The sequence below is a fragment of the Stegodyphus dumicola genome, chromosome 5, assembly GCF_044657685.1.
Source record: "Stegodyphus dumicola isolate Sdum_Otavi_A_Nest chromosome 5, ASM4465768v1".
Lineage (NCBI taxonomy): Eukaryota > Metazoa > Arthropoda > Arachnida > Araneae > Eresidae > Stegodyphus > Stegodyphus dumicola.
In genome coordinates, this window is record NC_140772.1 from 169935962 (window position 1) to 169959476 (window position 23515).

Here is a 23515-nt window from a genome sequence, read left to right on the forward strand (position 1 = left end):
AAAATAAGTATGAACCAGGTTTCTTCAAAACTCCTTCACGAAGCTGCCTCTTTTGCAGGAAAACCTTTCTCAAATTATTTGCTAATAATAAATTACCTGCTTCAATCCTCCATTTTTGTGATACACATTTGTGACTTGTGATGTATTTTTTCTCTTATAAACTACAAAAGTCTTAATAATAAGTCTACAAAAGTCCTGTCTTAATTTCCTCAAATTGAAACAGTGCAACACTTACAGCTGTATTGTGCAGAAAATCTCATGTAACTCTAACATTTCTTTTTCATAGGTGTTTTCGTATGACATTTTTTACACCCCTAGGTGCGCTGTTTTCGTATAACATATGAAATCATGTCCTGGCAAAATCAAATTCATGAATACTATCATGCGTTTATAAAACTAACGAGGAAGATGAAGGAAGAGAATTTAAAAGCAAGACATCGATAAGCATTGCCTCTCCGCGATGTATAAGACTTTTAATTGCGTCTCCGAGCATAGCTAATTCACATAGTTTTACACTTCGAAAAAGCCTAACATCTTTAATCTATCTTTCAGATTTAATTAATACACCACATATAAAACGAAAGGATAGATTTAAAAGTAATTAATTCAGACTTTAAAAAATTAAAATTTTAATGTTCTTTTTACTTCCTTGTACGAAGTAAAAAGGAAGTATTGTAATCGGGAAAAGTTTCAGGCAGCATATTTCAACGAAAATATCCATATTGACTGCTATTGAATGCAATTTAACGATGTTTTTGCGTGATATCTGTACGTAAGGACAGAATAAAAGACTCTTTTCCTCCAAAAAAATTACAAAACTGCTTTAAAATGAATTCTGAAGAGAATTTTTCGTGGCGTCTGTACGAACGTATGTACGTACGTATCTCGCATAACTCAAAAACGAGTAGCCTCAGAACTTTGAAATTTTGTATATAGGACTGCTATAACATGTAGATGTGCACCTCGTATTTTAGTTGCAATCGGCCGCGCCAAACGTATATAAATATATTTATATATATATCCACTCTGTTACCCGGCTCAGTGATCTCAGTTTCTTTACTCTTATATGTTTGTAAATTGTACATTTTTTGCTTTAAAAATGATTGAATTATGTTGTTCTTATCTTCTGGTTAAGGTTTTTATGCTTTTAGTAAATCTGTATGCAATATTTTTAGAATTATCAACAATTTTAAAGTTGTTTAAGTGCCGCTAAGTCTAATAATTTTTTTGATGGCGGCCATTGCTTGTTTACATTTGAAACAGCAGACTAGTGGATTTGTTGTCAATCTAGTGAAACTCAGCTTCGCAAAACAAAGATAACGCCTTCATTTATTATTGCGAATTAAATCATGCTTAATCCTTTATGGAATTTTTTCGAGGAAATAAGTGTTTAAGATTTACTTCGTAATTTTTAATACATATATTTTGAGTTTTTATGTATTTTGCCTTGTCGCGAAGTGAGAACTGAATTAATTGAATGAGAAATACTCAATCGTCTGTGAAAAACTGTTTCTTTTTTGTTTTATTTGCTTAATTTCTTTTATACATAGTTCTAGCTTTATTATAATATTTGAACAGAACATGTGGCAACGATTAGATAATCCTTTAAATGATATAAATTTTGTGCATTCTGATTTATAATATGAACGAAATATAATACTGTTAAATGAATCTAGCGCCAGAGTGTCGCTATGGTAAACAAATAGAGTGAATTAAAGAATGCATTGTTTCTATTGTGGTTTATGCGCTGTCGGCGAAGTAGATTTAATTCAATCCAAGAAGTGTAAATGAAATGCAAGGAAAAATGCGTATAATTTAATATTTCGTACAAGGTAGTTATGTGGTTACACATCATATTTTTAATAAGATATCTAACTGATATGGATTTAATTTGCAATATAGCCGTTAAATAATTTTTATGAGTATTTTCAGTTTTGTTGTAATTAATGAAATACGTTTTTAATGCAATATATATATTACGTAACTGGTATAAAATCTTTTTCTTTAATTTTTGTGATGTACAGTTTGAATTTTTTAATTTTTTTGAAATTTTTAGTGATAAACTCTTCTTTGAATTATTAGAACTGTAATCCGATGTCTTTAGAATGATGTTCTCTATTTTGTTATTTATTTTAGTTTCGATTTTCCATTTTCCGTATCCCGTTATGTTACGTTATAGTATTATAACATTATTCATTGATACAGTCTCACAAAATATGAATTCTGAAAGTTATTGTCATCTCTAAACATAGGACTTTTAATTTACCTTTCAAACAGTGTGTTGCTAATCAGCATTGAAACTGAGAGATTTTAATACGATGTGCGTACTTCTCAATAACTTACAATCTTCGTTTCATTTCTTTATCTTCTATTACCTTTTGTAAAAAATTACATATTTAATTAAAGTAAATTTCTGAATTCTGAATTAGAATATTTTTAAATTATATTTACAGTGCATCCCAATAATAATTCTGTAATATTGTTTACAGTACATCTAATTGATTAATTGATAATTATTGTAATATTCTTTACAGCACATTTGACTGATAATTTATTATAACATATATTCTATCGGTGTAATTAACAAAAGGCGTTACTCATACCATCCTCTGGCTCGGAATAAATACCGAAGTTATGCATTCCGAAAGCAAAAGAGCTCGGAATAAATTCCTTTTAATCAGTTTTCCTTTTCCTAGTGGTATTGTACAAAGTTTCGATGTGAAATAAATAAATAGGAACTTCATATTATCAAACACTGCTATAATGTGTGCAGTTTTTAACAACGAAGTCCGATTCATTTCCTGGCGCAAAATGTTCTCCATTTCAAATGTGAAGTTGTTTTCGCAGAAGTATAAGTATGACTGCGGTGAAGTTCTTTTAAAGGTGTCGTTAAAGTATACGATCCATTTAAGTTAATTAATTGTTCTGATAGAAGGCACCTATAGTTTGAAAAGGAATATTAAATATTACAGAAATATTCAAATAGAAAAATCCATTAAATAATTTTATTCATTAAATGTTACATTTTTGAAATTGCTTATTATTTTATACCCTGCATTCACTGGTGGCTTATTCTGCTTTGTGTTGACATTTAATATTCTTTGAGGTGAGGATTCTTATGCACTTCCTTTGCTTATTTACATAAATGAATAATTACAGTAAGTTTCCATGTAGTGTATCCTATAGCAACAAATGACATAAAATTTCAGTACATGCTAAAAGGCGCTTTTGAAGAAAAGAGAATCAGCCCAATCAAGACAATATCGTGAAAATGCTCTGTTGAAACGTTAAAATGAAGCCCAGAAGAAATAAATCAGAATGCAACGAATGCAAAGTTTTATTTTGTGTGAAAAAAAAACTATTTCTGGTCTACCGCTTTCGGGAACTGTGCTTTCTGGATATAAATAGAAACCACGTGAATTTTCATTTTTTATTTTGTGATATACATTTGTCTTTATTTTTATATGTTTGTCTTTATTTATTTTCTTTATTTTATTTTATGATATACATTTGTCTTTATTTATTTTCACGATATGCAGAAATTCAAATAAATTTTTCTAAAGAATTTATGTTCATAATGACACAAGTTCATAATAACACAAAAGTAGTAAGTATCAACCCCAAATATAAGTTTGCATACCACTCTGATATTTAAATTACGTGTATAAAAGGAAAACGCCTTTATAATTGAGTTTCTATTGATATTAAAAAAACTCAAATGTGGCCAGGATGTCTCAAATCTCATATTTCACTTCGTCTGACTGCACCCACGGTCTAACGGTCTAACTACTGTAGAACGTTTTGATTTCGCCAACAGACGCCTCGTCGGTTTTGGTTAAGAGACATTAATTCGAAGGAACACAATTGTATGTGGGGGCTATTTAATTTATTACTAATATAAGTATTTTTACTTAGTATGTAGTATTAAAAAATGCTTAATTAATGACGAGTTGATTTAATTACTCTCTATTAGATTTCACATTGAGTTGAGCTGACTTCAGAATGCAAAGCTTCGGATCTACTTTCAAAGGAAAAGCTTACTCAGGATTTATACAGGTAAAAAAAATTTGCTTGCCGATAAGTTTAGTAACGTCATTTTGAGTATGCTTTTGGTTTGTAAGTTAAGCGGAGTGACAAAAATAATAGTGCCCCGCTATGAAGGTTCCCGTACCATTATGAAGGTAGCCATCAAGTCGAAAAGACGGAAACTTTCATAAAGGTACCTCGGTATAAAGCTGAACACAACCTTATGAAGATCACTTTGTAACTTATAAAAGTAACCTTAGCAAGGATGCAGGCACATTTTGTCAAAGCACTTGTATGTTGCGTTACGATTTACATTTACAAATGAAAATCGGACCTTGATTATGTGTGCCCAGAAACCTTGTAAAACCTTTTTTTTTTTTTACTTATTTTTTTTTCCTCGCTTTTTTCAAATTAGAAACTGAACTTTTGAAAGGAAAGTGCCCATTTATGCCGAGTCACTTTTTGAAGATTTCTACTTTTTCGAATTGCTGTTGACCTACATAAGTACATGAACACAACACTTTTATGAAGACGCACCCTTAAGAAGCGGTCTCTAAAAAATCTGTATAATAAATGATAGAATATACCTACTTGTTGTCTGAGGCTCCAATTTGAAAGGGAGATGCAACCTGGATACCCATCACTGTCAGGACAAGGACAGCCCACATTTGGACCCCTGCAAATAAACAGAAAATAGCAATACAAAATATTTATATTCACTGTTTTATTTATTAAAATTTACGATGAAGGCAGAGAGCTGCTTCGAGTGTCTCTCTAAGATAAGAACAGGAAATATATTATAGAACAAAATGAAATAACGAGCATATTACTGAATATTTTTTAAATGCCAAACTAAGCTACACAGGTGAACAACCTAGAACTTTACCGTTTTTAAAATGTGACCACTGAAATTTCATCATCCGTTTAAATTTTAATGTGAAAATACGTTTAAATTTTAATGGGAAAGGTTTTTGATTCTGCATTGACTTTTACTGCGTTTTAGTAGTCATATATTGTCAAGGATTATTCATTAAAATGCATGAACAATTACTTTATATGAAGATTGTTATTTATACTTTCTTCTACGTAAATTATTTACGTAAATTTTTACGTTTTGCTTAACAATATTAACGTCTACCTCGAAAACCGTGGTTTCGCATCTTTATCATCACATATACTACTGTCAATGATTGCGCAATTGCATAAGTATGCATTGACTGTAGAACGCTTCAATAATGAGCTATGACAGATATCTGGCCGTCTTTAGTTTTTGTGATGGCTGATATTGAAAATTCTGGTATGTCAAATATTCTCACGGAGTATTTCGTAGCCTGCATTATATCTTATCAATGCATAATATTTAACCAATAACTATGGAACAGTGGAAATGCGTATACATTGTTTTTCTGTTATAGTGAAATTCGATATGCAGAACTTTGAGGCATTGCTCGAATATCATCTAGAATCCCGTGTAAATGTAACAACATCAAAATCATGCGTTTACGAAAATAATTAATTTTCAAACGTCATAGTTTCTCCTCAAGAGTCTAAAACCACAATCTCAAAGTAATACGATTACCCATCTATAGCCTGTCAAATTAAAAACTCGAAGTCTGCATGAATTTCGGCAACATGACAGCTAACCGGCTGAAGTCTCGAAAATGTCTAAATTATAATTTTTTAAAACATGCTTAGACATACCTAAGTTGAACTATTACGACAAATAATGATTATTAGAGGTACTAAGGTAACAAAAATGAAGATAGCATTTATAAATTTACAGGACTCTTTTCGAATATAGAGCTTTCTTCTCCAGCTGTATAAATACAAATGGCTAAAGTGTCGCTTCCGTTTATAGTTAAACCTACAAAAAATAGTCTAGAAATTGTTTAACATTAAGCTGATTTTTTGTTGCTTTGGCACTTCCATGTCATATGCATATTACTTAAACGGTTTCAACAGGTCAAATATTTCAAACGAAAACTTCGTAGAGATTGAAATATAACAGCTAGGCTTTGCGACGTATCGTAAGTAAAAGTCTCATCTAGCATTTATTATATCTGCATACGAAACAAACATGATGTAATTTTGAGTTGAGTAAACAATTTTCAGTTGAGTAAACAATACTCTTTACATTTTGTTTGACTTATGTTTTTTACTTTTTATAGCTTTTGTTAGCGAAATTTATTGCCTTGTATAAAAATGATTTTGACGTTCACTGCTGAAAATGTATGCACATATGAATTTTCACTTTGTTTGCTTTCCTGTAACACGTAAACATTCGGCTATATTCAATTAGGAATCGTCCGTTTCTAACACAATATTATGAGCTAAATTCGTCTCCCGGTCTCTTCGTTAAAACGAGGCAGCATTTTATAACTATTCTCCCCATTATTACTTGTATTTTTTTGTCATTTAAAAATTAAATAACAGTTTGTGTTACTGAATAAAGACTTCTAAGGATTATGTTAATTTTGAGTTAAACTTCCTTTTCTATCGCTTCTTGATTTCAACTTACCACTTCCGTCCCGAACTTACTTTTGGAATCACGTTTGCATGCTAATGAGGAAGAGCGGTTTTTAACCGCGAAGTTCTACTGTCTTAATGAGAGAGATACCAGATATTCTGGCTGCACGCGTTCGCCTTTTTAGGCTACTCTCTCGTAAGCTATTATTACGCTCGGCTGTACTTTAGGCCCTTGATAGCTTCGCAGTCAATTAGCGCTAAGGGGCTAACTATGTTATAATATTCATAACTTCGGCTATATCTCTTTAAATAAGATTAGTTTAGTTTGATTCTTAGTCTCTTAAGTTCAAGCCCAAGTGTCAGCTCTATTGTACAACTCCAAGACGGAGTTCTGTTAAATCTTATTTGAATAATAAAGGGTCTTTCAACCCTTTTTAAGTTTATTTATTGTCTCACGCGATTCTCAAACGATTATTCGCTTACTAGTTCTTAAGATTCTTCACTTTTAACAGTAACTTAGAATTACACAGTGGAGAATCCTACGACCTATTTGTCTAATAAATATTAAACATTATCTGTTTATAGATTTGAAAATTACATATAAGCTGACAGTCCAATATTTAAAAGAAAGGCTCTTTGATGTCAAAAATTAGGAACAATGATTCTACAAGACTAGTTTGAATGATTTCAGACTGTGCGTGAAGGAAAAGCATACCCACAAAAAGGTAACACTATCCGCGAGCAGTAATACTATTTTAGAGAAGGGAAATGTGCCACACATGCACACATAATTATGCAAAACTGCTTCCTGGAGAATAGGCACAACAGCTACCACACAACCATCCTCAGCCTTGATCTTAAAATTGCTTTCAATACCTTGTGGTCGTCAACTGTAAAACATGCGACAAAACAAGGAAAATACCCAGCAAACATTTATCAAGGTTTCACCAGTTACCTCTCAAACCGCGAGCAGATCGTCGTTCATAACAATGCTATCATACAGTGCAAACAACCCCGAAGAGGCCCACAAGAATCATGTGCCAGTACAGTCTTATGGAATATGACCTTCGATAGCATAATAACTACCACCTAGGCGCAGCACACACAAACAATAGCTTAACAGATGATGTCGTCTTCGTAGTCTGGGAGAAATCAAAAAAAGAGCTGAAGATACAGAAAACTCAAACCTCTCAGCAGTTATACAATATCTGCAGTGCTTTGAAATTGGCCATCTCAGAAGGCTAATCCAACTTCCTTATAATTCCAAAAAAAAGGAAGTAAAGAAATACATTAGTCGAGGAATTACCATCAACAGTAGTAGGATTAAAACCGTGAAAAAATTAAAATGAGATCAAAGATTGATTTGGATTCCTCACATTAAGGAACTTAAACAACGTACTAGCCACACTGCGCAAAACTCCGACAATTTCAAGGAAATAGTTGGGAACTAGGTTTCCACATTCAAAAGACTATTCAACTATTCAAAAGGACAGTTACATATATTGCAGCAGTCTGGCCCCAACCGATGCAAAGAGAAAAGTAAAATGTTTTCTCAACGTTCAGTACGCATTCGCGTTAAACGTCACATGGGCATTTTGCCCAGTTGCGACTGCATGGTAAATATCCAGGCAGGTCTAACACCATTGCGTATTCTTGTTGAGCAAGAAACAGCAGAATTTTATCTTGGCACTCCCACAAGCTTCTTTGATGAGTGACATTATCCAACCAATTATGAAATGCCAGTGTTGATGATACATGTTCGCCCATCACCTTAAAGGACAAAATGTGAACATATATCTGTACTATTATAACATTCTCAGCAACAATACTCCGACTATATACTCGGATGGCTCACACATGGAAGACAAAGTTGGCAGCGCGTTAGTTCCTCAGCCATAAAGAAAATAACCTTACACCTACGGAAGCCGAGACTAAGCGACAACAACACCGTGTTTCAGGAAGAAGCAGTAGCTATTTACAGAGCTTTCCAGTATATCATTCAGAAAAACCTACAGGATATCACCATCCACGCAGACAGCGTTTCTGTACTTCTGTTTCATACTTAATCATTACCACACATCCGTTATTTTTTAGTTATGCAAATCCAGAGATATATATGGATTCATCAACATCATAACATCACGCTCTCCTAGGTGAACGCACATACTGGGATAAATGGAAATGAAACTTCTGACATATTAAAGAAGGAGGGCATCATCATGAAAGTATTCATTATCCATAACCAGCTCTTTGACCACTTTCATACTTGAAAGAAAAAAACAGCTGAAACTCAAAGCGCAAATCGCACCGCAGGCAGTACTGCATCACACAAGTAGACGAGAAACACAACATCACTTTGCCAGGACCGCTACCCCTTCTAATTGCCTTGGCAAACATCTAGTAATCCTGAGTGGGAACAGGGAGGGAGCTTATTCAAGCTATGTTCGTGTGTCCGTGGAAGAGACAACACAAATGAGAAGTGTTAATTTTACCCTTTATTTCTCACAGCGTAGAGGGGCTCCCGCACTTCGGGATACAGAGAACAACACTTTTGGTCTAAAACATAGAAAATAAGAAATATTCGAATAACTAAACTAAATAAGAATTAAATTTAAACTCTGTACAGATACTATTAACGCTTAGATTGGCATTTTGACACTACGTATATAGTGACCGAAATGCAAATACTACAATACGTTTCGTATATCAGCAGGAATTAAGTTATGGCTTTAAAGGCAGACATGAACTGACTGAAAAGTCGTGACAGGGCAGCAGGAAAGCTTTTCTCTCTCTTGGCTAGAAGCCACTTCTTAAATACCTATACAGTTTGCAAACTCATTAACATGAAAATAAAGTGTATTTGTAATGTGTACTATTGTAAATATATGATCTGATGTAAAATAATATGAATATCTGAAATAATGTAATAATTATGTAAATTATGTAAATATGTCCTGAACCACAACGGCTAACATATCTTACAATGGTATTTGGTGTATCTCCTAATGCTAGATATCCAGGGACGCGAGACAATACTGTTGGTAACCAAAATACCATAACTAACCTGTTGGAAGAATGATGGTGTTTCCGTCTCCCTTCAACTATCAGCTGTCAAATATACGCGAAAGTTTAAGACAAATGATAAATAATTTTTCGAAAGTGTGGTTCAAGAAATAATTCACAAATATCACTCTACAATCGTGGAGTGTTTCCTTGGTAATTCGCCTTTTATAACGAAATTTGTATAGAAATAAATATTGGGTTGGTCTATAAGTTCCGGTTTTTTTTAAGTTTCCAAACAATAAATTAGAAATGGACAACAAATCAATCAATAATGTATTCTTCGATTCGACAAGCTGTTTAATATCTTGACAGAAGAAATCACGGTCTTTGAATAGCTTAAACGAATTGTGAGCCGTACTAAGAGGCACTGCTTCTTCGCCATTCATTTCACAAGTCTCTCATGCAGCTTCTGTGGTTTTGGCACGCAAAAAGCAGAAGGTATCGAAAATTATTTTTTTTGTCGACTTTACTGTATTGACATGAAAAGAACAAAAATTGTATCAGTGTAAAATAACTATATACACTGTTTTATAGAGCACATAATTCTGTATCGAATAACACAAAATATACTGCCAAAACTGAACTTTTACTGAAACTTTTGACGTAAAGAAAAACGACAAGACTTACGAGCCAACCCAATCTTTAAGGATTTTGTTGGAAAATGTGTCGATAGCCGATAGCCATTAGCAATAGTTTCGCTTTTAACTGTCTGAATAAGCTCAAGGACTGACGGATATCTAAATATTTTTAAGGCTTCGATAAGTAGCAGATATTCTATAATTATGAAGGTTATGTTTTCTAAAAAATGAACTCAAAATTTATTTATTTTAAAATTTTTAAGGCATTTTAATACACATGAATTATAAAACAAACTGCATTTAGGTTTGTAGAAGAAGTAAATTCTTGCCTTAACCTTTATCTGCCACCTAACCACCAGCGGTAAAATAAGTAGAGAACCGCAAAGATGACTATTCATCTTGAGTTCGATTTTTGAGAATAAAAGTCTCGGTTCATGAGCTTTGAATAGTTTTTCTTCATGTGCAATGTTAACACGATTATTTGTTTTAAACAGCATTCTTTTCATAAGGCTGATGGATTTTAAGTTGTCCTTCAGAAATAATACTGACAAAAAATCTTGTCTTTGTCCAAGAGATATTTAAAATATTTCCGATTAAATTCTCTTTTAAAACATACAGAAAAAGCAAACACTCAAGAATCATATATCTCAATTATTTTCAGTCATCAACGATTGTTTAAATTTTTAGATTCATGCAGCTCATTTTTAAGAACTTAAAGTCATTTATTATGATTTTTTTCTCTTCAAACAGATAAAACTGAATTATTCTAATTATTCTTCTGTAAGTTTTGGCTTTGAAAACACGGGTAGCATTTGAACGCTGAAAACAAATAATTAAAACTTTTAGCAAATTCCCTTCATATCCAGCAGCCTTCGTATGAATATACGTATCATGCTTTAAATGTGTGTTCAAGGACACAATGAAACTCTGAATTCAATTTTTTTTCAGCATTATGAAACGGAATAAGCATTTACAAATACAAGCACTCAGTTTCATTTAAAAGGCAATTTTTGGAACTCGCAAATTCTCTTGTTTTCACATTTCAGTTCAAGCAATTATGCGAAAAAAATTTTAAATTTTTTGTTAATCATATAGCTAATCGCGCAAGGTTTTATTGTTCAGTTTTCTTAGTTATCATAAATTGTATCCAGACTCTAAATAGACCGACAGCGAATTAAGGCTAAATCTAAACGTTAACGACAAAGTCTCAAAAAGGATTTTAAACCAAACCTTTTTATTAAATCAGAACTTGAACATGAGATGCACTTCTCGTGATTATTATTCAGCTAACCACTTCTGGCAATGTAACTTAAAATAACAGTTTCAAATTTAAAATAAGCTAGTAGTCAAAGACTACACAATTCAATTTAAAGCACTAGTTGTTGCACTAAAAGTTGGCTCACAAATCGTACCGGGGTAGATATTCAAATATAGGCAATTATAATGCAAGGCCGAAGACTACGTATCTTATCTGAGTTAGCAGCAACCTAGTAACGTGGCCACAAACGGCAGAAAGCGCTCTAAACGCACCTTCCGAAACCTTCCTTTAAAATACAAACTCTTTCTCCCTCATTTACATTCTGGTAGGGAAATGGAAGCTAGAAGTGTTAGTGAAAATCAAAAATATAAAGTAACGGGTTAGTGAAAAACAATAACAGTACATTACAAGGTGAAACGAAATTTTCGCTGAGATTCTTCTATTAAGTTGATTTATTCCAAAATTTGTATTCAATAAAATTTTCTAATAATTACTCAGTTTTAATTGTATATAAATTAAACAAAATATTTCCGTTTATTCTGTTTCAAGTATCACTTAATTACTTATTCCAAAATATTTCTTTTCCAAAAAAGTGTATAAGTTATTTCTCCCGCCTTCCTAGCGTGCCTTCGTGGTGTAGTGACCTACACGCTCGACTCGTATCCGAGAAGTCCGTGGTTCGATTCCCGGCCAAGGTGTTGCTCATTTTTCATCTTGTCTGCTTCCAAAAAAATCCTAATGTCTCTACAGTGGCGTCCGAACTAAAACGTGTGGTGGATGATGATTCTCCACACCCAGAATTTGGTGATTCGGTCCCCTAAAAACCCAGTCGCCTTTAAAAAAGGGGGAGTATATAAAGTATTTCTCCCACCTTCCTAGCGCGCCTTCGGGGTGGAGTGGTTTCTACGCTCGACGCGTATCCAAGAGGTCCGTGGTTCGATTCCCGGCGAAGGTGTTGCTCATTTCTCATCACTCCTGCTTCCAAATAACCTAATGTCTCTACAAGTGTTTACTTATCTAGATTTTTCAGTGAATAATTTAATTTTACAGATCTAGTTAATTGAGTAAAATTTTCTCCCTGAATAAACAACTTTTACTAGAAAGTATGTTGCTGTTTAATTTTAGCCAGCGCAAATTTCCGATGGCGTTTCACACTTTCAAAGTTATCTCGAAACGTTTAATGCTTTGCACAAGTAGAGCACAAATTTTTGTAAAACCTAACCTCTAGCTCTGCTTATTCAGTTTTAGAAGTCCTGCTTCCTTCTTATCAAGATCACGCAGCTTTAAGTTTAAATGCATTCGGGAACTGTGGTAACGTATTTCAATGAAATTAATGAATTTTCGTGAATTTTTAATTAAATTTTTTGATGTATTCCTTACGTTCTTTGGTTACTGAGCTTGTTTATTAAAAATTAAAAGAAATAAAAGATTAAAAAAAAATACCTTCACCCCATTTTCTTCACCCAAAGAGTGCAAGATATCGAAAGCAAAGAAAACCTTTTCTTTCTTCCCACTGAAATTTCACAAGCTTCTGAAAGTGGGAACCTATTTTCTTACTTTACTTTTTGTAGCCCAATAGCTGTCAAGGGTAAGGCGTACATCTCAATCGCGATTTTCTTTGATCCCGAAGAACTCATTAGAGACTGTCCGACTCGCGAAATTTTATAGAGGATCATACACCCTCATTTACGACTGATGTAGGCTATATCTTAGGATATCGTACGGATTTTTTATTGTCCCAGAATGGCAACGTATTTGGGCGCACGGCGCCGAGATTATTCGTTTGCACATTCACATCCAACAAAAGAGAACATTCTCACTCATTGACGCGGGAAACTGAACTCTTTAATTTCAGATTTCGATGACTAATTATGAAGGCTTTCTTAGTGGAATTAAAATTGGATATTCAAGCTCCTTTTAAAAACCTTCATTATTCTAATGTTTAAACAGATATTTAACTGTTATGTTAACATGGATGTTATGTTAACATAGAAGAATTCTTCACAAAAATTGCTTTTCTTCTTTTATTCTTAAATAATAATTCATTCAAATGTATTTACTACATTTTATAAAGTGCATCTGTAAAGTATGAGAACTTAATTATGTTTGCAACTACGCTGTCAAAATAAAGTTTCTTTTTAACATATTGTACGGTTAAAGAATGACGTATAAACGAATTAGTTTAGTTTTATATTATACAGCCCATTTTCCCTTCTAGAAATCGTATAGGAAACATTAAAGTTTATTATTTTCATAATCACTATCAAATAGTTCATTGCAACGAAAACTGTGACTCTTTTTAACTCTTTTCTTACTCATCAGATTTGTCACCTGCATGTAACTAACTACATGCCGGAAAGAAAACAGTGGTATTTTTTTAATCTTTTGAAATCTTCCATTTTTATTAATCCGTCCTGAATCAGAATACAGAAGGGCTATTACGCGAGGAAAAGTTTGAAATGGAATACGTTTAACAAATTGTTTATATTACTTAACAGAAATTACACCTCTTCGTCAAAAAAATAAGCAACAAACGCTAAAAAGAAAGGTACGAATGTAAAAAGAGGGATTCAAACATGCAATTTTTACATATGAGGTAGAGCTTGCATTGCTAAATGCAAATAGGCAACCCAAATTAGCAGGAAACGCAATCCCACAGTCACAGCACAGCGCCTTAAAAAAAAGGCATGCTGAATCTATGTGTCAGTTCTCAAGCAGCGACAGTTCTCCATAAGCTGAGATTGTCAAAGCCGAAAGCATAAGACGAAGCACCATTCGTACGATGAAATGCTTTGGATGGTTCTCGATATGTTGCAAGCTGGTGCCAAACAATCCGCTGTTGCGAGAGAGCTGAATATGCATTGCAGCTTCATCAGTAATCTTTGGAATCATTACCAAAGGGATTAAAATCCCTGTAAATGACGGGGGTCTGGACGCCAGAGGATTATCAGAAGGGCAGACGATCGTCTCCTGTTGCTATGCTCAAGATGCTGTAGATCAGTAACATCATCGCAGTTCGCGTCGCATCTCTCTTCTGCTGCAGGACTCTCATATCCCACCAAACGGCTACATAAAGGTGGACTGTACGCCTGACGACATGTGGTTTGAATTTGTCCGCATCGCATGTCACAGCGCGGTTGAATTGCGCCCGTGAACATCGTACTTGGACATCAGAGCAGTCGGGTCACGAACCTTTATGAACGAGTCCCGATTTAAGATCCAGAACGATTCCTGAAGAGAAATGATATGGAGAGAGACGAAGGCTCAATATCGAGCGCCAAATATTGTCGAAAGAGACCATTAGGGGAAAAAAGGCATACTTATATGGGCTGGAATCAAAACGAACGCCCGCACTGACCTTTACGTGATTCTTGATGGTTCCGTCACAGCTACCTGATATCGTGACGAAGTTCTACACTCACTTGTGTATGTTTTATTGCTGCAGTGGGAACCAAGTGATATTTATAGACGATAATGCCCACCCGCATACAACACGAATGGTGCGGAGTTATCTGGAGAGTGAAACCATTCCACATCTGCGGTGAACTGTTTGATCACCGGAACTTAATCCCATAAAGCATGCATGGGACATATTGGAAAGCAGGATAGCAGGTCGCAGTGTGCTGCCAGGTACCCTCCACGAGCTCATACATGCATTATTACAGAACCGGACGCTACAGCCACAACAAGCGTTCAACGACACTATTGCCAGATTGCCTGTGCGGTGTCAGTTTCAGATAGAGGGTATCATACTCGTGTTATTATCCGTTATTAGCATGAAGTTTCCATTGCACATTCTTCAAATTCATTTGGTCTTTCGCAATGTGATGCTCGTACTACATGTGCTTCTGTATGTCTTTGCTGTATTGTTTACTGCGCGATCTAGTGATAACCCAACAACCTCTTTGATCAACTCCGCGAAGATCCATTAAAACATTTTGCTTTATTCCGTGTTTTGTTTTTGTTGCTTATTTTTTTAGCAGTAGTGTGTTTTCAAAATTTGAATCAATTAGGTGATATATAAAAATATGTGACATATACCTGTAAAGGTTATGTTTATCCTTTGTATTTTGATATTTAGCTAGGTCATTTTCTTTTTCTCTTTTTAAACATTAATCGGTTATCATTATACTTAATAGATACATGAGAGTAAAAGGTTATAATAATTAGTTTCTTAAACAAAAAACATGAGCAATGGGTAAAAGTAGCAAAGAGGGAAAAGCAAACTAAGATTTTAAAAAATTCCTTAACAAACCAAATTCATTTATATAATAAACAGCCGTTTTAAATCGCAAGTTTTAAATATGAAAAATGATGTAAGGCAGAAATACCAGTCCAGACAAATCAAATTAAAATCGTTTAATATTAGATGTCTTGGTTTAAATTCAATTTTCAGCAGAAAGGATTACCAACGTGGTTTATTCTTTCACATGTAATACCAGTGCTTTAATTCTCAATTCTAACGTTTGGATAAATCTAGATTCTGCTGCCCTTTGTAAAAATGCAAATTACATATCCTCCAAAGATCAATTGATTTCGATTAAATTCGCTAGTATCTGAAGGAATCTGAAGTCCTCGTTTAATTCCTTAGATTAAAATAGTAAATAATAATAAGCACGTTAGCAATCGCATGGCATAGAGTGCATAAATTGCATATTCTGTAATTAAGTAATAATATATGACATTGGTAAGGTTTTTCTCATCACTTAGAAAAATTATTTCAGGCTTTGAAGGACTTCGACCAATTCTTAAATCATATTAATTTACCATTCTATAATATTTTTCTCCCATTAAAACAAAATTTTGTTATCTAATTCACGGTTTACGAATTTAGTGCAGATAGCCTTTCCTAACACTAAATAAAGATCTTTCATCTGTTTATACAGCACATGTAAAAATATTACTTACAATTATTTAGTGTATATTACTTATCAAACAAAAAATATGTCTAGACAAATAACCTAATAATATTAAAAATATTTGGAACTGAATGTGTCGGGAAACGTAATTAGAAGTCAGATTATGGTTTTGAAGTGCCTGCTTTTTGTTTATTGAAAATATGCCAAACTAGATATGACGTATTATTTTAATGCTTCTTAAATTTTCCGAAGAATAAAATAATATTTAAGAAGTAATCTCCCTTTGTCAAAGTTAATGGTTTTATTTTTATCAAAATAAAAATAAAACCATTTTATTTTATCAAAGTTAATGGTTTTATCAAAGTTTTATTTTTGCAATCCATTTTTATTAAACAAGAATAGACGAAATGTAGCAGATAATTCTGAAGTATTTAAGTCTTTTCTGATGGATTCCATAAGTATAAAGGATAATTTTTAAAAAGTAATGTTTCTTAATATTAACTGTAATCATAATTTTGATTTTCTAGCCAGATATTTTCTAACAAAGATTTGACAAACAGGATACAAGCAAATAATTTGTAACGTATTATGAATTACCTCATGAGTTTTACTGGAGGATGGCTCTATAAAGTTAGCTTTTTTTGGCATATCCTCAAGAAGTTCATTTACCTCTTCCTTGGATTAGTGATTTTTTTGCTGCTTTTGTCAAATGAAAACTGACGAAATTCTACCGATTTAAAACTTTATCCTTGTGGTATATGAAAGTGCACATTTTTTGTTTAATTTTGGAACTATACGCTTATTTGATAATTGAGAGCGAACGTGTTAACTGGAGCTTAATTATATAATTCAAATCGAAAAATATGATATCGAGGTAATTCACTGATTTAATGATATTAACGCAAATAATAGAAAGAGTAATTAACAGCCTTCATAATGAGCAAACAGCTGACTAATTTACAAAAACAAGACACCTTAGCTTCGATTTCCAGTCCAAATAAACCATTATAGCGTTACTAATTTTCATGATGAAGTAGTTAGCATTTGAATTAGCATTTTAAACAGAAATTTTCAAAATTAAGAAAAGTAAGTACCATTGGCCATAATGGCTATTTCTTATTTTTAATTTTTATGACTATTTTTCCTAGTCCTAACGTTATGATATTTAAAAGTCTCAATATTATTGTAAAAGCAGAAAAGGCGTTTATATAAATATAGGCAAGTAATGGGTTTAAATCATGAATATTTTCGATTATGTTATGCGAATTGCTTTGTTATTTTCTAAAATAATTTTAGTTGTTGTAACAATAACAAGACTACTCATAGCGTTAAATGATGTATTATTTGTTGAAGAGGATCTTTAACTATCGTATGATACAGTCGTCAGACATCTTAGTTGGTAAAGTCTGAATTTATAAACCAGGTAAGCCGCTTCTGGTATAATGTAAGGTCGACGTTAAGGGCTTCCGTGTCTTGGTCTGTGTTTGAGTCCAGCATCTGCAATTGTCTATAACCAGAGCCTTAATGAAGTTGCAGATGGCAAAAACACGTTTCACTCTAAATTGGAAAGTTGTATTGGGATAAGGAAAGCATAAATCAGTAATATACAGTCACCCAAGACCAGCTGACACAAAATCAAAGCCAATTAGTCTCGGGTAAAAAATCCTTGAGTTTTAGGTTTTGAAAAACATTCGCGAAGTGCTATGACTTCGCAAACGGAGCGGTAACGTGTTTCTTTGCAGAAAAGAGATTATAAAGTGGATTCCCACACTGAAACCTGAAATTTCGTTTTTTAAATCAAATAATCTTAATTTCGAGCAGTGTCAACCATACAGGAAAATGGTTAGTGATTCTGACTGTCGTACCGAAGATCCTGGGAAAGACATGGATGCAAATGGTTTGTCCATTCATAGGAGGCGGTCCACTTATTAGGCGCCTCTATAGTAAAGTGATCCCCGCTTCCGGCCTTAGTAGTGACCAACGTCTATGATGAATTGTATCCCCCCCCAAACCGGAAAAAAAAATTTCGAGCAGTTCTTAGAAATTAAGAAATATCTATTTTTGTTAATTGGGAATTAGGTGTAATGGTCTCTCCTTTTACTTGCTACCTTTTACTTGCCTCCTTTTACTTGCCTGTAGAAAGTGAAGTATCCGTAAGTTCATTTTTTCACAATGTGTAGCATAACTAGTTTGTGTAACGAGTGATACATTGTTTTTTAAATTCTAAATATTTTATATCATTGACTTTATATTAAGTTCTTTCTTTGAGAAGGATTCGAACTCATTACCTGTAATCTGAAAGTATAGGTGTTTTTATAACGACTTATTTCTTATACAGATTGATATAAGCCTAAAAACATTTAAATAAACCAGAAGGTACGCAAATAGTTGATCATAGGCCTTGAACACGAAATGTGACATTTAAAGTTCTGTCCAATGCAATTACAGCTTAAATCAAAATACCATACCATAGGGACAGAAACTGAGAATCTCGTACCCTTATTAAGCAATTGCTGAAATGCTTTACTCGTGAAGAACAGGGGCATGTGTCTGATCATTTTCGAATTCTGTAGTTTTATTTTCGAAGCTAAAATAAAACTGCAGTTTTTTTTAAATGTATTTAATATTTTGCAATGAAAAACAATTTTACCATATAGAAGTTACTTCTTTGTTATACTTTGCTCATGGCAAGATAATGAAAAATTTCGATTTGATAAGATTGTAAGGTTTATCTTAATTTCTCTAATTGTTAATTTTTAGTTAAAGTTACTTTCCTGTCTTTTCTGAATTTCAGCTTACAACTTCCGGCCAGAACGTATTTTCAGAATCGCAGACAAATGCAAATGAGGAGAAGTATTAACTTTGAAATTCTACTGACTTCCTTAGAGAGTCAGATATTCTGAGCACCGCGCGTTCGCCTTTTAGGCTACTCTCCCTCTTAAGCTATTATTACGCTCGGCTGTACTTTAGGCCCTTGATAGCTTCGCAGTTAGTTAGCGTTAAGGGCCCAACTCTGTTAGAATCTTGATAGCTTCGGCTATATCTTTTTAGTTCAGTTTAGTTAAGCTTTATTTCTTAGCATTCCTGAGTTCAAGCCCAAGTGAAAGCTTTATTGTAAACTCCAAGACAGGAGTCGTCTGTTAAATTTATTTTGAATAATACAGGGTCTTCAACCCTTCGTAAGTTTACGTTTCTATCATTTTGAACTAAGCGATTATTCGCTTACGTTCAGCGTTCCAGACACATTGCAGTAATTTCTAGGTTTGGAATCTTACAAGATAAAATAAATTATAACTGTGCTTTTTATTACTGACTTAAAACTGTTCTTCTACATGGTAAATTTTGTTTTCTTTTAAAGAATAATTTAGGTTAGTTATTCTTTGAAATCAAAAACGATTTTCTTTATGACTTAAATCAATGTTAATTGCTTAATTTAAATTTTACATTGATGTGTTTCTTTTCATTAATGAACAATTTAGCAATTTAAAAGCAAACTCCATAAGTAGTTTTTATATTTTTATTTATTTTATTTTATTTACTTTTATTGTTACTTTTTCCTAAAGAGACAAAATAATAAATACAATTTATAATTTAGGTCACTCAACCAAATTTTCAAGGATTATTAATTATGTATCTTCGTTGTCCAATGAAAAGCGCTTATCCAGAGTTTAAAATATTTTTGTTCAGCCAATCTGGCGAGTGATAAAAATGAACAGTGTAAATAGTGAAAAACATGAACAGTGTAAACATTTCGAATAGCTCAGAATTTATATGAAGCTGATAAACTTGTAGAGATATTAATTGTAAAAGCCGGATAGATGAAAAATTAGCAACGCCTTCGCCGGGAAACGAACCACGGACCTCTGGAATACCGTCCCAACGTTCAGAACCACTACACCTCGAAGGTACGCTAGGAAGGCGGGAGAAATACCTTATAAACTAAATTGTGTTTAACTCAAAAAAGAAAAGATAAATTTTCTCATCTTTTTTTACTTCCAGACATCTATTAATTTGTGGTTTTGGAACTTTAATTGTTGTTGAATACAAATTCCTGCTTTGTGGTACCAACATTATCTGCCCCTTATTTTTCCCTTTCCTACTCACCCTGCTCTGAAAACGAAGCAATAACACACTCTCCCCCTCCCTCGAATAAGGCAGCAAAAAATATGAGTCTCAGCAAAACGAGAGTGAGAAGAATAAGATCTGGCAAAGGATCAATTCTTTCCTCAAAAAGGAATTGGGGAGACATCAGAATGGGACAACTGCCAAGATGGACTAAGACGCATCTCTTCTTTTGTTTATTTATTGTTTTTTCAAACTTATTCGAGATTTTTGAGTAACAAAGAGTTTCAGATGTACAAGCGTTGATGCGCTTTGTTCTGTATATTACATTACGCCATCTTGCTTTTAGAGCGTACGAAACATTTCAGTTGAAAGCAGAAGTAGTGGAATGACAGATTATTTATTATATTCATATTTGGAGAAAATGGTTCTTATATCGTTGTCTGTGATAAAATTACGGCGCATTAAGAAAAACGAAGACATTCTACATTTGGAAAGCAGTAATATCCTTACATCCTTCTCTTTTTTTGAATCTCACAATACAAATGGATGAACTTTTGTATAAATAAATACAATTTGAGAACATTCTAGTATAGTTTTCTACCAGTTTTCTATGATAAATTGTTAAAATTCCATATGAGTTTAACAAGATTAAAATGATTGTGTCATTTTAGATGCTTGATAAACATTTAACTTTTCGGTATCACTTCAAAATGCATTTTACAATATTAATTCAGTCATGCTAGGTTTAGCTAATTAATAATGAAAATATGTATATAGTTGGCAAAGCATATTATTTATAAATTAGTAGGTTTGCATCCCTTCAGTGCAATATTATCAAATATTTAAAACCTGGTACACATTTGGAAACCCTAAAATGTATAATGAGAGTAGCTTTTGGTGAAGATCTATACTTGGGTGCCAGGGGGGGGGGTTAGTCTCTGAGGACTTTTCCCTTGCCTGATAGTGATTTCCCTTACAGTGTTTCTTTTAGATTTGAGAAGAGGCATTGGCTGCATAGAGAATATTATGAATGTTTCAAGTACCTTCCAATGCCACTAGCTAACTCCAAATGGCAACAATATGAAATCAGCAAGAAAACATTGACAATTTTTCAGAAAAAGAGATGATGTTCTAGAAAATGTTAGAATGAGCTGCGTAAAGAATGCAGTATCTGTTTGATGGAGAGTGAAACACTCGAATCACTGGTATGATAACGTCAAAATTCAGAGCTATTTTGATCGTCATGGCTCAATAATACTTAAACATTGTTTTTGGCCGAGAAGGCTCCTATCAGTCAGCATAAGAATTATATTTCAATTCTAGTTTGTTCAAATCACTAACCTCTTTCTAAAAATGAAAAATCGACAAAAAGAAAGCATTTTCAAGCAAGAGAAGAATATATTGCAATTAAATGTCAATGATATTGCATTATATTCTATGTGATTTCAGTCGGAATTTTAGGAAAAGATGAAAATATATGAGCGATAAACAAAATAATGAATATGAAAAATAATGCAATGAATGCGAAACAGTATGACAAACCACATATTATTCTATTTGATTAATTAAGCCAAAATACCATCTACCTAGCTTACAAGTAAGAGAGTTATGGATATTTATTTATATTATTATATTTGAAGGTAATCGTGATTATAAATATAAATTCACATGCACTACCTAGATGATGTTTTTACAAAATAGGAAGAAAGATACACTGCTTGAGACGTCTCTTAATGTTCCCTTTTACTTCCTTCTGTATTGTAATCGCGAAAAATTTCAAGTATCATATTTCAACGAAAATATTCATTTTTACCGCTCTCGAATCGGATTTTTGCGTGTCATTTGTACGTAAGAACAGAACAAAGGACTATTTTTTTCCAAAACGAATTGTAGATTGGATTTAAAATAGATTCAGAAGATTTTGTTTGCACGTATGTATCTACGTAGGTATGTGTATAACTCGCATAACTCAAAAATGATTAGTCCTAGAACGTTGAAATTTTGCACATTTGGGACTGCTATAACATGTAGTTCTGCGCTTTCCTTTTTTTTTCTATCGTCTACGCCAAACGTATATTTACGTGTCAGCTTCGTGAGCTCAGTGTTTTTTTTTTAATATATATTGGTAAACTGTGCATTTTTTGCTTTAAAATGATTGAATTACGTTGTTCTTATGTTCCGGTTAAGGTTTTTATGTCTTTAGTTGACCTGCTCGCAATACTTGTTGAATTATTAACAATTTAAAAGTTTAAGTGGCGCTAGGCCTAAGGAAGCCACTATTTGTTTACATTTGAAACTTAGTAGAATAGTTAATTAAGTCATTTTGTGCACCAACTTCAGTGTCCTTTTGCTCAGTGGTATCAAAAATTAACTTTCAGTTTTTTAGACTGAAATTTTTATGTTCCTGTCTGTTGGCCGAATCACTTGTTTTTGCGTACAAACTCTAATTTTAATTGTAAAAATTCTTTTCCTAATTGTTTTAACTGTAGTTGGTGTTTTACGTTTTTTTGTATTTTACAATTTTAATGAGCATGTTTTGAGTTTTTAATGTCGTTTTCAATTGCCATAAAGTGGGAACTGAACTGATTGAATGAGAAATATATCTCTAATAAAATTCGAGGAAATAAATTTAAATGAAGTGCAGCAAAAAGTGTGTATAATTTGAAAGGCCGTACAGAGAAGTCGTGTGGTGCCACATCAGCTTTTTTTGCCATTTTCAGAGTTTATAGTTTATAGCAGAAATAATTTCATAGCTTAAATTAATTAATTTTCATAATTCATATTTCATTAATTTTCATAGCTTAAACATTAATTCAGAAACTAAAATTACTGTATTATAACAATTATTTAAATAGTTTTCAACAACAATACCAACACATGCCTCATTAAATTAACTAATAAAACTCTTTTTCTTAATGCTTCACAGATGCGAGCTTTCCTACTTAACGCCCTCTGCTGAAGAATACCTACAACTTTTGGCAGAGTGCTGAAGAATATCATGCTATCCATCGCTGGACAGTAAAAATTAAGTAGAGTATTCATTTAAATTTGAGTTAAATGCACTAACATTAAAATGGAAAAAAAATTCCAATTATCTTTAGCTAGCGGTTTTAACTTTATTAGAACGTTTAAAAATCAGCAGGAAGCTCAATAATTATATTCAATACATTAACTTAGTATACACGAAATAAATCAAAACT

General features: G+C 32.9%; 1 protein-coding gene across 2 annotated transcripts in view; it reads right to left on the bottom strand.

The window, feature by feature from the left end:
• The window catches only part of LOC118192929 (glutamate-gated chloride channel-like), a 197440-nt gene that overhangs the window by 92427 nt on the left and 81498 nt on the right, over nt 1–23515 (bottom strand). Inside the window, exon 2 of one of the 2 annotated variants that reach the window (XM_035363944.2) lies at nt 4618–4702. In XM_035363944.2, coding sequence (XP_035219835.1) covers nt 4618–4694 — 77 coding nt within the window. In that variant the 5' untranslated portion in view covers nt 4695–4702. Of the gene's footprint in view, nt 1–4613; nt 4703–23515 lie in introns of both variants that reach the window. The other variant, XM_085817373.1, reaches the window with a different exon arrangement.